General features: G+C 41.2%; 1 protein-coding gene across 1 annotated transcript in view; it reads right to left on the bottom strand.

The window, feature by feature from the left end:
• Positions 1-3,114, bottom strand: part of FSHR (follicle stimulating hormone receptor) — a 168,849-nt gene extending 165,735 nt beyond the window's left edge. Inside the window, exon 1 of the mRNA XM_046661759.1 lies at positions 2,963-3,114. Within this exon, the coding sequence (XP_046517715.1) occupies positions 2,963-3,114 (152 nt within the window). The remainder of the gene's footprint in view (positions 1-2,962) is intronic.
• Between the last annotated feature and the right edge of the window lie 13,142 nt (positions 3,115-16,256).

The raw sequence follows: 16,256 nt of genomic DNA, 5'->3' as shown, positions 1-16,256 counted from the left end.
AGCTCTGCCACTCAGGAGCCGCAGGGGTGACTGCCCAAGTCATTTAGCTTTTCTGTTCTTTGGTTTGCCTCATTTGGAAATTAGAGCAGCCATCCCAAACTTGCAGTTCCATCATGAAGTTTTAATGAAGTAGTATGTGTAAAGCATCAAGCAAATAGGAGGGCCCTTTGGTAAATGGAATCTACCTGCCCATTGATGGGGCTTCTGTGTTGTTTGGCGTTAATGTCAGCATGTGCAGAGGGTTGGTAATTAGAAATCTTCGGTGATAGCTTGCAGATGTATGAAATGAAACTGCCGCAAAGCAGATGGAATGATAGGATCAAAATGTACACAGCAAAATCTAGAAGTCATTTTCCCCCAGGTGAACCTGACTAGCAATGAAGCTTTGACATGGTGATGGATTAAGCAATTGCAGTCGTTGAAGCCCAGCTATTCCACCCACCTACACCTGATGTGATCATCGTTAGAGTCAATATTCAAACTCAGAAGACTGCAAGGTGCATTAGAAATACTTAGTTGAACAAGCAGTTTCATCTTCCTTCTGCCAATATTCCAGGTAACCCTTATCTAATCCTTTTAAGGAAGCAAAAATAATTGCTCTTTAGTTCTGACATGTCTGAGTTCTAGTTCACTTGGCATTTTATCTGTTCTTCAGTGATTAACACACTGACTTCAAAAATATCCTCAAATAATTTTCTTTTTTTTGGTCTAACAGCTAAAGCAACATTCATCTTCTTTTTCTCAATACACCTTGCTGAGAAGATTACAAAGATGAACTCTAGAATGGTCCATCTCACACCCTACTGATAAGTGTGCAGAGAAAAAAATCCTTCTTAAGATTAGATATCCAGGAGAACTTCTCTGGTCATCAAAGCTCTCAAAGAACCATACTCAGTCCTCAGGTGGGGAAAAATACCAACAACTGGCAAGAACTCTTTTTTTGCCTTCTTACTTTTATGAGACTTTGTCTTCTGTTACATACGCCTAAGTAAGGGACTGACCCAGGGCTAGCCTTTGTCAAGAGTGTGAAATTTGTTTCTGGTGTTCTGTCCAATACACTCTTTCCTAAAGTCTCTTTCCTCAGTTGAAAAATGCTCTCAGGCAGAGATAGGTTTTAATCATTTATACCTTATCCTCTATGATTTAAGAAATCATACTCCTGTTCATCCCAGACTAACTCATACACACACACTGGCTGGGGTGTGGAGGTACATTTTCTTCTTTTCTCTATCTTTCCCTCCTCCCCTCCCTTCTTCCTTCCTTCCTGTTCTCTATGCAGAATGAAAAAAATCTCACTTCTGATTAAAAGATACCAGAAAGCAGATAGCCTAGTGTAGAAGGGTTTTGGATAGAGCAGTATCACCCTAAAATTGAAACTTTTTAGGGACTATTTGCTTTAGAAACTGGTTGGCACTGCTTGACCCACGGGGAAAAGTTGGAAGAAGTGGAGAGGGCCAGAAGAAGCAGAAGGTGGGGGGGGGGCGTATATCAGTTACTGCTCACAGCAATCCAACCAAGCAGAGTTGTATTAAAACCATTTTAGAAGGGAAAAACCTGAGGCTCAGAAGAGGTTAAGTAATTGTTGAAAGTCACTTAGAAGCAAGTGGCTCCTTAGGAGAGCTCAGGTACGTTGGCCTTTTCCTGTGTTTATAATGACCTAATTAAACAGACTGTGCATGGGCACATTCTTCCCCATAATCAGGAATAGCTGTCTCATCTGAGGCAGTGTAGCCAAAACACAGAGCTGACCAGTTATTTTCCCTGCCGCTGCAGCTGCGTCTGGGTAGGAACTGAGGACTCATGTTGTCAAGGGAAAAAGTAGAAACAGAACCAACCAAGCCTGTGGCCATGTGTCCCTGAGTGAAATCTGAAATGCAACACCAACACGTTTGAGTGTAGATATGATCACAAGTGGACTGAAAAGATGATCACCTTCTGCAACAACATAAGAGTCATCCATAGCTTTGGGGGACCGAGATTGAAACAGGCTTCCAGAATAGCAGCTTCTGTTTAAAATCCTTGAAATAAAAACACTGAGGATATCTACAATCTCTGAGCCACAACTTGCCACTTTCCAGGGGAAGTAGTTAAGCAGTCCTTTCCTCTTGCTCTAATGCTGTCAGACATGGGTTTCGGGGTAAGAACACTAGACTATGAGTAAAAAACACCTGATTTCTAGTTTTGGCTCTAGTTTGAACTCACTGTGAAAGTTTGTGCAATTCTCTTTCCTCTCCATACCCCAGGTTCCTCATTTGCAAAATAAAGAGAGTGAAATGATGTCTAAGATCTCATCCAACCCTAAAAGTCTCTCTACTTCCTATTAAAATAGTTCAGTAAAAATTCAAAGTTGGGAATCACTTTTTCTAGCTATATAAAAGATTATCCTGTATTTCTCCTCTCTCCACCTCTTTTCTTCTTTCCTTTCTTCCTTTCTTCACACCCCTTCCCCTCTCCTCCAACCCTCTCTTCCCCCATAAAGCAGAATCTCAGTTCAGGAATTATTTGCTGTTGCCTCCAAAGCAACAAGGACTCTTGCATTCTTGAATTCTGTGTCCTCAGGAGTCACACGTCATGTAGTCACTTAAATCAAAGCCATCTTTCTGCCTCCAATGCTGGATCTTCTAAGTTCCTACTTTTTCTTAGTTTTGCTTTTCCGGTTCCACCAAAGAGAGTAGAGAACTCAAGAGCAGATATGTTGAAAACACTAAAAAGTCTCCCTTTCGCCTTTGGATTCAGGTTTCCGTACTGCCCTTCCCTGACAGAGGCTCAGATAAACTCTTACTAAGATTCTGGGAGAGCCGCAGGGCAGGAGCGTTGGGCTGGGGGAGTTTGTTTTATTCAAGCCTTCAATCAGGGCAGAAATATTTCAGCTCAACAGTTATCAGCCTTATGTCAAAATAATAATAGCACGCAACACACAAATGCCAGCCACGCAGTTGTTCCCGCTGCCTCTGATACTCACAGTTCAAGCGCATTCCTGGGGAGGTCGGAGGGAATCTCTGTCACCTTGCTCTCTTGGCAGAGGAAAACTCTGTTAGAGTAGTGACAGACCTGATGATGACATACTGAGCCCAAGCTCAGGAATGCCAACAAGGAGACCAGGAGCAAGGCCATGCTTATTTATCCATCCACCTGCTTTCTTCCTGCATCTGCAGAGAAAAATCTCCACAGATTTCAGAGCCTCCACACAGAGCCCTTAGAGGAGATCCGCCTTGAGAGTGGGTAGTCACATGACCACCAAATGATGCTTTTTTTTTTTTTTTGTCACTTCCAGACAAATAGCAAAATTCCTCTGTGCCAGCAGTGATTTCCGGGGCAAGATAATCTACTCCCTTATCTTTCAGGATTGGTTTCTTACACCCTGACCCAAGGAAGAGAGCAAATAGAAGCTTGACACATGTCTGGAGTAGTTCACATTCTTTCACTGCAGAAGTGTCCCTGCTGGTCACCATTCTCTTTTCAGAAGAATGACATCATTGACTTTCTCCAAACAAGACACAACCTACAATATGACACATCACTAAGAGTGCCACTAAGTGAAGAGCAGGGACCTGTTTCTAGTCTTGGCATCACCTTCTCCCTCCAGCCCGCTTAATAGAAAACCCGAACTTCTGGGTTCTGGTCATTGATCCTCTTTCTCTCTGTAATTAATAACCGTGAATGACATTGATCAGAAGACAGGAGGGTGGGGTAGGGAGCCCGAGGCAGATCTCTGTGGGTGGGAGGCACTCTTGACTGGGTTATCTGCTGAGATAACTGACTAATCCAAGTGATCTAAGGAGCAGCTCTGTTTTCAGTGGGGATTTAGTAAATGCCAGCGGTCCACCCACTATTGCGTATCCTTTCTCGATTCTCTCATCTCCAGGTTCTGAGGATTGTCCTTGCCTTTTGGAAGTTGGCACAAATGAATTCATTTAATCTATTCTTTTAACTTAGTTTTAAATGTTCCCTGTAGGTAACAATCCTGGCACTTTTGTTGCCATTTCCAATCTCCTTGATGGTGAGGCATCTGAGGAAATTTTGGCAACACTTTTAGCAAAGTGGCTTCTACTTTCAACTCCAGAATCAATGCAGATTAAAAGCAGAATATTGTCTAAGATCCTGCTTACAATTTATTACTTGCTAAAATTAGTTTCAACACTATCTTTAGGTAATTAGTTGCATAAATTGAGTTATGTGAAAATGCTAAACATGTATATCTCACTCTGTCTCCTCCCTCCCTCCCCTCTGCCTCACCAGGGAATAACGACATGTAATGAAATGATTAAGTTATCATTAAGGGGAAAACAGAAGCAAGTGACTTTTAGCATAAAGTTGTTTCCTAACTTCTCCTGGGAGTAACTCATTCATTCTAACTCCAGGATTGGAAGATAGAGGCAGTATCTGCATGGTCTCCATATTGTTAACAGTTTTGGTGAACACGAACAGTAAAATTATTTCACTCAATTAATGAATTTCAATTATTTGACCCTTGGAAGCACAGTCATTCGCATACGGAAGGGATTTAATTCAATCAACCAAGTAATGCTTAAAGTTACTTTAATATCTTCACATTAATTTAAAAGGGTTTACTTTCCTCTGCTTGACGAACTCCAGTGACAAAAAACTCATTATCAGTTGAACCTCCCACCTGGACCCCTGCCCCATAAATCCCCACTTAGATTTTGGAGAGCTCCAATTATAACTAAATTAGACTTTGTATAGTGAACAGAAATCTCTTTAAAATTGAGATTTTGATTTTGAAACTATGTCATATTCACAACTTACAGATAATGTATGTAACATAAATGTAAACTATTGAGCAAAGAAACATTTGTGGACTGAAGAAATAGGACATAACCAATGCTATTGCGTGTACTTGTTTCTCCTCTCTTATTTCTCTTATGTTCCTATGCTGACAAGTGACCATTAATCTGAATTTTGTGTTTATTATCCCTTTTTAAAATTAAATTATCTTAAAGTCTATTTTATCTGATATTAATATATATACACCAGCTTTTCATTTGATAAATATTTGTCTAGTATAATTTTTTCTATCTTTGGGCTCTCAACCTTTCTGTGTCTTTCTGTTTTAGGCATGCCTCTATAACCACTTATTAACTGGATTTTGTGTTTTAATCCATTCTTACAATCTTTTTTAACAGATGACCTCAATAATTTACATTTATTCTAATTATTAATCTATATAGATGCTTTTTTCTACCATGAAACTTGCTTTCTATTTTGTTCTAATTTTAAATGCGCCATTTTTTCCGTTCTTGCTTTTTATTTGCTGACTTTTTGTGTTTGTTTTCTTTATTGCTTTTGTGTTGGTTTTTTTTTCTCATTCTATTTTGTTCCAGCTACTGTTTTGGATATTATATACTCTCCTTATTAATTTTAATGGTTGTTCTCAAAATTTTACCTTGTACCTTTACCTTATTCTTATATCTTTTACTTAAAAAGTTTGATTTTATCAGTATTTAAAATACCCTCTTGAAAAATGCATGGACTTTAAATTTTTAAGCCTACTCACTGGCTAGATAAAATGCATTTATTGTTATCTAGTATTTCAATTCTGTCATTATAATATATGCTTATTATTTTATACCTTCAATATTTACTTAGATTCTCTGCCACTTTGGAGCATATCACTGGAGTTTCTAGGAGGCCGTTTTATTCTCATTTGCCTTTGCAGATACTGTATTCGAAAGCTTTGGAAAGCATGCTTATGACCAAATATAATCTCTTTCCGAAGATAATTTTAAAATAATTGAAGACAGCTATTTCCAGTAATATGCTGGTAAATGTTTAACAATCAGCTTCCCAGAAAAAAAGTCCTTATTTGTATCATTTGTTAATTTCCATGGTGTAAATTCTCCCAGCATAGTTTATGTCAAGCTTCGAGTGTGATGTCAAACAGCTTGTAAAATTCCTGAGCATTTGTCAATCTGCTCTTATCAGCTGGTAAGAGCTGGTCCTCGCACATCACTGGCTACTTTGTACCTCTTGAATCACCTTCTAGGTAACCCCCAATTCCTTCAGCCATTCCTTATCTAACATAGCTTTGAGAGTGCTACAGTTTATCTGGATCTTCACTTTAGAATAAGCTCCGTCATGGGCTGCTCTACCTCAGGGCTGAAGCCTAAAATGGTGTTCTAGGTTGTTTAGCACCATCACGGGCCTATGAGCTTTATGAGAGTCTGGCCAGACAGAACATGTTTTAGGGTGTGAATATATATGGCCTGTTCTCAGAAGCAGTTATCTGGAGTTGCACTCTTTTCCTAAAGTGAAGAGAAACATCTACTCATGCCATCATCAGAGAATTGGGCACAGCAATTGTGGCAGCAATGTTTGACCTTGGTACTGGATAAAGAAAGGAAAAAACCTTCTCTAATATAAAAGGGAACCACATGTGGGAAATGAGACTCTAACAGCTTCCCAGAAGATTAGTAGTGATAAACTTGAATTAAATGCCTTATTACTGAGTGGTCAGTCCTGAAAAATTATATGTAATATAGATTCCTTTCTACCCCCTTAATCTCCCACCTGACCTTTGTCATCCTTTTTATCTGTTCACTAGCTTCCCTGGCCTATTTTTTCCTTTATTGTATTTCACAAAAGTTTTCTTTGGAGGTCATTTGCCAGTTCTTCCTTACATTAGAGGTCACCTTGTATTTGGCACTGCCTTTTGGTTGCTCAGACCTCCCTGTAGATTCCCCAGGGATGAAGACCTATGCAAATACCAGGTGTTGGTGATTATGCTTGTTGTCCTTAGGAATGTGCTCTCAGGAATTCCCTTAGGAATCTTCTCTTAGGAATTCAAGGTCCCTTTTAGCTTCCTGATGTCATAAATTAAAGTTTTTCAAATCTCAGATATCTCCGATCTCAAAGATGAAGTAGCAGCATCTCTTCTCACCACCGGCCCGGAGGTCTCAATGCAGTTTTTTCAGGCAGCTTTTATTCTATGGCCTCTGATGGTCTCATAGAACCGTGTACAGTTCTTCACCAAGGAAGGTTTGCCACAGGTCAGAAATTTGAAATGGCTTATAAATAAATCTGAAGAATTAATTTCCAGGGCAATTTCCTTTCCTTTTCTGGGCAGTCACGTGAAGACAGGGTCTCTGAGGTCAGTGGGTGAACATCTGTGTGTCTGCTGGCTGGGCGGAAAGCTGTCCTAATCATGGAGAAAGTAGCCACGTAAAGAATAAAATCCTACAAGCAGGACTGTAAAATGAGGTGAGGTGGAAACCTTTGTATGAGAGACTCTTCTGCCAACAGGAAACTAGACGTAAAGACTAGAAGATGATATTGTTTCCTCTTGTATGTAGTGAGTCAGTCAGATTTTGATACAGATCAAGTAACTCCAAATCATCATTCTTAAAACAACCACCATTTATTTTATCCATGATTCTGGGGGTTAGCAGTTTGGTCTGGACTCAGTTGAATGGTTCTGGATTTGGCCACCTTCACTCATGTGTGTGTGGTCAGCTATTGGGTCAACTGGGGTCTGGCTGGCCCAAGATGGCTTCAGCTGGGACGGCTTCGCTCTGCTTCACATAGTCAGTCACCCCCAGTAGGCTAGCTTGGTGACGTTGACATGGTGACCTCCAGGAAGCTCAGAACTGGCACACCCCAACTTCTGTTGCAATCTGTTGATCATGCCAAACACAAGGCCGGATCAAATTCTAAGGCTGGGGAGTCACAAGGCCGGATCAAATTCTAAGGCTGGGGAGTCTGATGAGAGGAACACTAAAGGCACATGGCAAAGTGGTGTGCACACACAGGTGGACACAATTGCAGCCACTTTGGCCAACTTTTACCACAGGTATCTAAGCATCTAGAGAGGACATCATTGTTTATGTTAGGTCATTTTTGCTTTTCTTTGTAGTGGTTTCTGAAGTACGAGTTAGGCCAACTAATAGAGATACTGACAATGGTAATGTTGAAGATTCATTTTCAGCCTTTAGTAGTTTGTTCCATTGTTAACTAAGAAAGTTGCTACACTATGAGGGAAAATAATGTAGGCTAGTCTTTTTAAAACCATGACTTTATAAAATGACCAAAGATATTTATTCTCCTTTCAGAAATATGTATTGGGTAGGCTTATGTTTATTTTTTAAAAAACAAATTCCTTTTCTCTTTTTATAAATTATCATGCGGTATTTTCAGTTGTTCATGTGAATCTAACATAGCCTTGCTGTAATATTATAGGCTTAGTGAAGTGCCGTGAGACTGATGGCAGGAATAAAAATTCCTCATGACATGACACGAGCATAAAGGTATCGTGTGTGAATTTTCAGTAAAACATCTTTAAATACTAAGTCTTTCAAGTAGCATCCTTGAATCCACATCATCAACATTAATTATAGCTCCAATTAGATGTATTTTTACACATTAGGCTTTATTTATTGATATTTTATTGTTATACCATGTAATTTGTAGTGAGAATTAGATGGGATTATGTAAACATAGTAGGCCATCACCGGTGAGCCTGGCACATCAGCTCCACAGGCAGTCATACCTGGCCTGATGGACCATGCACACCTTTGCATATTGAGACAGGATGGTCATTTAGTTCACAATGTTAATGAACCCTCTTGGGTTGAACAGTGCATGACCTACACAACTGCACATGGTGGCCCTGCACTGGGGACTCAGGATGGGTGCCAGTGATGAGTGCTTAATGTGGTGAAGGTAGGCTTATTGAGCACTGACAGTGGAGGCTGAGGAGAGGCATTTGACAGTTCCCAGAGTGTTGGGGAGGTGGTCCAGAGAGGTATCCTTTAGGACGCTGTGCAGCTGATCATCTGTGTCACCTATCCCTGAGGCCAGCAAAGGGAGGACAGGATGCTGGAGTTGGGAGACCTTGGCTCTGATCACAGCTTTGTCATGCCTATGGGATCTCAGGAGAGTTTTAACCATCTGGAAGTTAGTTTCTTCTCCTTTGAAATGTGGATGTAAACACTTAACTTACAGGGCTCTTGTGAAGACAGAATGCAATGCACACGTGAAAGCACTGTGACAGAGCCCAGTGTGAACGTGCGATATTCTTTTCCTCATAGTTGTTGCGGTGAAAGGGAAAGGTAAACTGCTCATCACTGGAAAAACAAATCCTTTTCATGACAATTTTCCAGTTTGTTTATGTGGGGAAGCGGTATGGGGACAACTTTGGTCACATGATTGTTTGAACCTGCATGCCACTGACTCTGCCTGAGCCAGTCAGCACAATTATGCCATGGGCGACGCATACCTTCACTCACCCCTGTCTCCCCTTTTGCACCCTTTCTCCCACACAGGACTTGGGGAGTTCGAGGCCGATGTGTTGTGGGCAGAGAGATGATGTACCCTCTCCAACTTGTCCTTGACCACTTTGGATAACAAATGAAATATACGGTCAAATTTATATCAACAGAAATGTTACCATGAAGACTAATGATAGGTGAAGGGGAGGCGTTCTAGTCAGCTGGATGGGCAGTTCGGTGCTGCTTTTGAGTCAGCAAAGTGGATTTTGAAATTCTTGCATTTGTTTAATATCTCATAGAGAGACATAGAAAGTCTCAGGCTCTTTTAAAAACAAAATGGAGTGGATTCAAGTCACATTTTAGTCATTGTAAATGATGTTTAGGTTAGTGCTTTGACCCCCAACATTTCTAGCTTTCAGAGTAAGCAGAAATTGAAAGGGAGCTTGGGAATTGGGGTACAGTGATATGAAGGCCAGATGCTTCATATGTTCAGACACCAGCAGGGTCTGGGGAGAGAGAGGTGAAGTGGCTGCATCTACTCACTGGTTTGATCACTGGAAGTTACATGAGAAATTCAAGGCAAATGACTGCTCTTAGGAACGCTTGTAGTGAAGCCAGTATTAATATAAATCTATACTTGACATCTACAAAGAATTTTAGCCCTAGGAGTTGGTATATATTGAAGTCTAGGATAATGCCCCTTCCACTGAGGATCTTAAACATTTAGTTACAACAACATGACTAAAACATATGGCATTCTTTCCTTTACAGGAATATAATCAAGAGTTAAAGTAGTGCATTATACTTAATGACAAACTCTGTTTCTGTACTACTTGAGGAGACGCTGATTTTAAGCTGAGTCTCCATCGCAGTGAGGATAAGTAGATTTGGCAATTTTCTGGCTTATCTGTTTCCTGCATCTAGTTAAACCTCTCAATCAAACCCTCAGCTAAAAAAAATATTTAAAATATATATATATATGCAGGATATACACACATTCAAAACATAACAGCGTCTTGGAGTAGGGTCGTTGTTTACGAAAGCATGAATACCAATTGCCAGCAGCATAGCACTGCAAGCCGAAAACCCAAGGCCTGTTTTCTATTTTCATTCTTTGGAATGAAGAAAAGTAACACCAACATTCCATTATTTATGAATGTGGTTAAACAAAAGAGAAGCAGTGAAATTTCACTGCTTTCAAAGAATAATTTATTTTGACTCCACATAGGCCCTCATGCCTTTGCCATACGATGATGTCCCCTTCCCTGTGGACACCGCGGGCAACCTTGATACTGTGTTATCTTGATGACTTCTTGGGCAAGGGGGAAAGCTGGGAGGCCCTGGCCAACCGTGTTCCCTGGGCTTGGGAGGCAGCTGACTACTTGATCAGGCATGTATTGAAGGCCTGCTTTGTGTCTTGCACTCTGGAACACACTAGGTGCTGTGGACAAAACTGAGGTATAAGGTGGCGATTCTGTCCTCCAGGGATTTGCTGACTCACAGGATTGATGAGAGGGAGGCATATAAAAATAGGGACCCACTGAAAAGATATGGAGAGCCATCTACTAAATTGTTCAGAATTCAGATTTAGGCTATGAAAACAGTGTCTATATATTTTGTGCTAACTTTGCGCTAGACCCCAGACTAAACACTTTACTGACATAATCTCTGATCCTGACACCCACCCTACAAGGCAGCTCTGATTATTCTCATTTTGTGCATGGAAAAACTGAGGCTTAGAGAAGTTCAGTGAATCTGCTCTAGGTCACACAGCTGGTAAGTGATCAGCTCAGAATTCAAATACAAGTGCAGCAGCCCTAAAGGCAGCACCCTCTATGGAGGTGCAGCACTGCCCTGGAAAGGGAGGGAAGCCCAGGAGAGACAGTCTGAAGCAGCAGGCTGAGGCTGGTTGACTGGTGGGCTCACGCAGTGACTTCTACTGGGCGCTGCTCGGTCACCCTTCAGAAAGAGGAGCCCCTTCCTCTGCCTTAGGGACCCTGGAAGATAGTGGTCCCTCATTTGTTTCTGCCAGGTGGTCCTGCTGAATCATTCCAACCTCATTGTGGCCCAATTACCTGCATTTATGCTATATGTTCATTTTTGTGGCTCTGACTTAGTTGAAATAGCTCAGCTTTAATGCCAGTTTTTAGAGTGAAGATTTGAAAGAAACCATTTAATTTATCATGTAAATTAGGGCAATTATGGGAACAAAAGGGGACTGGCTAGTAATTATGCCAGTGCTATCCTGGGCACCCAAGTCTTATGATCACCCTACCAACATGGGATCAAGGGAGGCAGTTAACATGGAAATAAGAGCTATATTATTCAGAGAAGAACATCTCCAGGACAGGGAGCAGGCAGATGGAAGTGAACTTCATCTACCACAGCCATGGTTATTTGCTGTCTGATGTTAGGGCGTGAATTTGGGCAACTTCATCCCTTGACCTTCACCCGCCCTGTACTAAGCCAAAGCAGCTCTGATTTGTCACATCAGAGTGACGTCCTTATGTGGAAATCTCTTGCTCACTGCCAAAGTTGTGAATTCGAACTGTTCTAACCTATAGGAATTAAAGACCTTCATATTCTTGAAGCACTTTTGGATTTTTTGCTTAAAATTTATAAATTGGACTGTACCAGAATCCACTGGAGTTTCTCTTGACAGGTAATCTAACCAAATGCATTGCTAGAATCTGGCAAATATCACATATTGCTGGTCTGAGCCTCCAAAAGAAGGGAGGCGAGGAGTGGAGAGGGGAGAAGGAAGGGAAAAAAGGAAGAAGGGAGGGGGGAGGACAGTCTAGATGGCTTTCAACCAACAAAATCCAGGAACATCTTCCAACGTGATGGTGGATTTCTAACCCAGGCCCCTCCTCTTTTCAATCTTGACCCTCTTGTCATTTGTTCTCTTCAGGCTGACAAATGGGTGTTGATTCCTGACAGCATCATTGATCAAATGACATGTTGTCTTGTGTTATGTCTGATAATAAAGAAACATAAAAATGCTCCCTGGATTAAGTTGACAGTATCAATTTAGATAGTAGCTTCCAATCCTAAATCTTTCTGGGAGTGACAGAAAATATCCTTTGTCTAAAACCTGAGTGCTGTTTTTTTTTTTTTATCACTAATGCCAAAAATAAAGCTTGATCTGAGATCAGCCTCCTCCACAATTTCCATCAAACTACCCCTAATGGGGGAAGGTGAGTTTTCTAAAGAAATCCCTGATAAAGTCAACATTTCTTTGCAGTCTCTTATTTTATATTATAAATCCATGAAAATTTTACATTCTATTTTACAATATAGACGTGTTTACTTAATTGCCAAATTTCTCAAAATATCTTAAATAAGAGTTATATGCGGAGATGTGCCATTTTTATTCTGCAGTTTCACATTACCTCCGGCATAATACCACATCCCTCATTTGGGGAACCAGGGAATAAAAGCACCCCACAGCAGCTGACAGCGGGGAGTTCATTATTTTTGGAATCAGAGATCTAGAGTTTTGATTGTAAAAGTCAAATAAAAACCTGGACAGAATAATTTTGTTTCAAAACTTTTTTTTCTAAATACTTTGTCAGAAGACCAAAACTATAGTACCAGATAAACAAGCTACTCTGATGATGCCATTGCAACACAATGATAACCCGCAAGGAGCCAGGAAGAGGAAACAAGGAGACAAATATCATACTACAATCTTTGCACTAACCAAAGTTAATCTGTAGTGACTCTTTTCTCCCACATGGCTCCATAACCCCTAAATGCTTGTTTGTTCGCCAAAAGGGTAATTTACAATTTGGGATTTCAGGACGCAGTAAAATTAACATAAAGTCACAAAATTTTATGTGAGAACTCTGAATTTGTCCTTTTCCCCTTTTTTAATGGAGATGCGTTTTTCCTTCTCTGAGGTAAGGACAGATGGGTATGAACTTTGATGTTCTTGGATCAGACTTAAAAAACAGATGCACTTTCAAACTTTTTGATTTTATGATAAGAATACAATTAACCTCAGGATAAATCTGTTGACATAATGGACATAACATAGTGCTTCCCTATACCCTATTGTCAGCATCCTAAAAACAGCAACAAACAGAAAAGAAAAATAAGTGATCGTTCTTAAAACCAAAACAAAACACAATAAAGCTGAAAATGTCGATAACATTAAAGGGAAAAAAAGAAAATTTGATTTTAGAAAACCTTCCCCATTTTCTTTAAATTGTAAGTAAGCGTGTGGATGTAGATGCTCAAATTTATCTTCCACTGTGGAATCCTTCTACATTTATCTCGTCGCTGGAATTCAGGCTTATCGCATGAGTGATTCTGATCCCGAGAATGCATCCCATTCCCACCATCTGCTCTGAGAACATTGAAAACACGAATGGCGTCTCAGCTCCAGCAATGCCCTTCCTTCATTGCCCAGACCCCTACTGAGTCTCTCATGTCTTGGACCCTATGCTTGATGCTGAGTAGTTGAAAATGGATGAGACATACTCCTTGTCTTCTAACATCACAGTTTAGAGTAGAGACAGACAGCTAGGGTGTGCTGTGGAGAAGGAGGGATCAGAGAGGTTTCAGGAGAATCAGAAAAGCATGGGAGCAAAGGGAGGGGAGGCTATTCAGGGAGGGAAGTGGTCGGCAATGAAAAGAAATCAGAAGGACAGAAAATCGCCCATTCTTTTTTTTTTTTAAAGATTTTGTTTGTTTCCTTTTTCTCCCCAAAGCCCCCCAGTACATAGTTGTATATTCTTTGTTGTGGGTCCTTCCAGTTGTGGCATGTGGATGCTGCCTCAGCATGGCCTGATGAGCAGTGCCATGTCCGCTCCCAGGATTCGAACCAACGAAACACTGGGCCGCCTGCAACGGAGCGCGTGAACTTAACCACTCGGCCCCAGGGCCAGCCCCTCGCTCATTCCTTTTTTTAACCGTGGAGGCGCTATTGGTGACCGTAGGTGGAGTAGCTCCAGTGATGTTTGTTTTGTTCTTCTTTTCCTGGCCTTCTGGGCCCAGAAACTCTTGAGAAAATTGTGTTGTGTATATAGCAAACTTCTGCAGTTAAGAGAACAAAGCAGTCTGAGCCCAGCTATCAGCTAATTTCCCTCATTCACAGAGTCCACCTCATCCAAACAGGAGAAAATGCACAGATGCAGGTCTCAGAAGATACCTCCACCCGCTCCCCATCGAGAGAAGTCAATTCTGACTTTTATGACTTAAGCCATTTAAAACCTTTCAATAACTTGTCAATAACTTGAATGATGCTAAAGGAGAAGTGGAAAGAGAGATGGCTTTTCCTAAATCTGACGCTTGCTTTGTTTTTGCCTCTTCAATCAGAAATCATGTTTTCCGATTTTTCTGAGTGAGCCGTCATCTTTCTTCATGAGACATAATGCACGGGTGATTCTCCATCAATCTCTGCTGTAGGAATCCTGGTGCTGCCATCAGCCCAGGCGACCCAAGGAGGAAGCGAAAGCCACTTCACCCTGTTGATGGGAAAGATCACACAGGCTGAAACCCAGAGTGCAATCTTCTTCTTCCTTCTTAGTAGATTAAGTGAATTATATGATACTCTCTTTGCTCCTTTTTGGCATTCCAATCCCAGAGACTCATTTTTTTATTTGCATTCTTCTGATGCTTTAACAAATCTTAATTTTTTTTCTTCTTGTGTTAAATCTATTCATTTACTATATAAAGAGTGGGGTAAACCACAGTTCCCATGGAGCAATCCCGGCCTCCCAGCGGCCTGTGACTGAGGATCAGCTTCTGCTATGTGATTGCTCATTGCTCTGGGTTAGTCAGTGGCTTGTTACAGAGGAGACACATTTTAAGGTAACAGATACTTTCCTCTTTTTTGTTTTTTTGAGGAAGATTAGCCCTGAGCTAACATCTGCTGCCAGTCCTCCTCTTTTTCCTGAGGAAGACTCACCCTGAGCTGACATCCGTGCCCATGTTCCTCTATTTTATATGTGGGACACCTACCACAGCATGGCTTTTGCCAAGCGGTGCCATGGCCGCACCGGGGACCCGAACCAGGGAACACCCAGGCCGCCGAAGCAGAATGTACACTTAACCGCTACACCACCGGGCCGGCCCTGATGTTTTCCTCTTATAAAGACCGATCACAAACCTGAGATGACTACTCATTCTTTGACCTCCTACTGTTAGAAGGCAACCCTTCCAACGTGCCCATCTTCCCTGCATCCTCCCAGCATATACATGCAAATGACCAACTAGATTTTAGGTGCTTTGAAAGCAGAGGCTATGTTTTGTTTACCTTTATATCTCCAATTCCAGGCATCATGTCTGGCACATATAAATGATGCGTGCAACTGAGAAGTTCTACTTATTTTGCTCCTGAAATGGATGCAAAATAGTTATGCTTCACGATCCACTTTTATGAAAGCCAATCTTTCTCCCAAGTTTCTTTTCCAAGGGGGTCCCCAATGAATGCTTACGTATTCTTCAAACTAGTCTTGGTAGTTACTTGTTACTTTATCCCCCAGCTCAGCTCCAAACAATTGCTGCCCCCAAATACCACATTATCATGTTGTCTTATAATTCACTCCTCCAGCCTGCTGCCTCTTCCCTTGCTAAGGATGGGCACTGTCTCCTCCATGAGGCCTTCAAAAGCACAGCTAAGGCCAGGCTCGTGTACAGATTGCTGGTGGAGCAATAAAAGGACAGCCTCAAGTTTAATATGCACTGTCACAAGCAGTGGCCTCTCCTAGGACCCACAGGCACTAATCTGTGAGCCTGGAGAGGGCTTTATCCCCTCTCCAGTACAAAAACGCATTTGTTTCAGGAGAACTCTAGAAAAGGTAGTTGAAATAATCAATAATATATTTCCCCAAGTGAGAGATATTCTAAGTGAAATAATGACATTTGAGGACACTTAATTATGAATCCTACTTTAGAACAGTTATCTAAATATTTCAAGGCCCAGCCTGCCTTCCAATGAATGGACCCAATTTACCCAACCAAAAACATGCAAACCGGCCTATACCATCTGCATTCACATTTGTGGGGAAATCACAGTTTTCTCTG

Source organism: Equus quagga, chromosome 5 (assembly GCF_021613505.1).
Source record: "Equus quagga isolate Etosha38 chromosome 5, UCLA_HA_Equagga_1.0, whole genome shotgun sequence".
Classification (NCBI taxonomy): Eukaryota; Metazoa; Chordata; class Mammalia; order Perissodactyla; family Equidae; genus Equus; species Equus quagga.
This window is presented reverse-complemented; position numbering and strand designations above follow the sequence as displayed.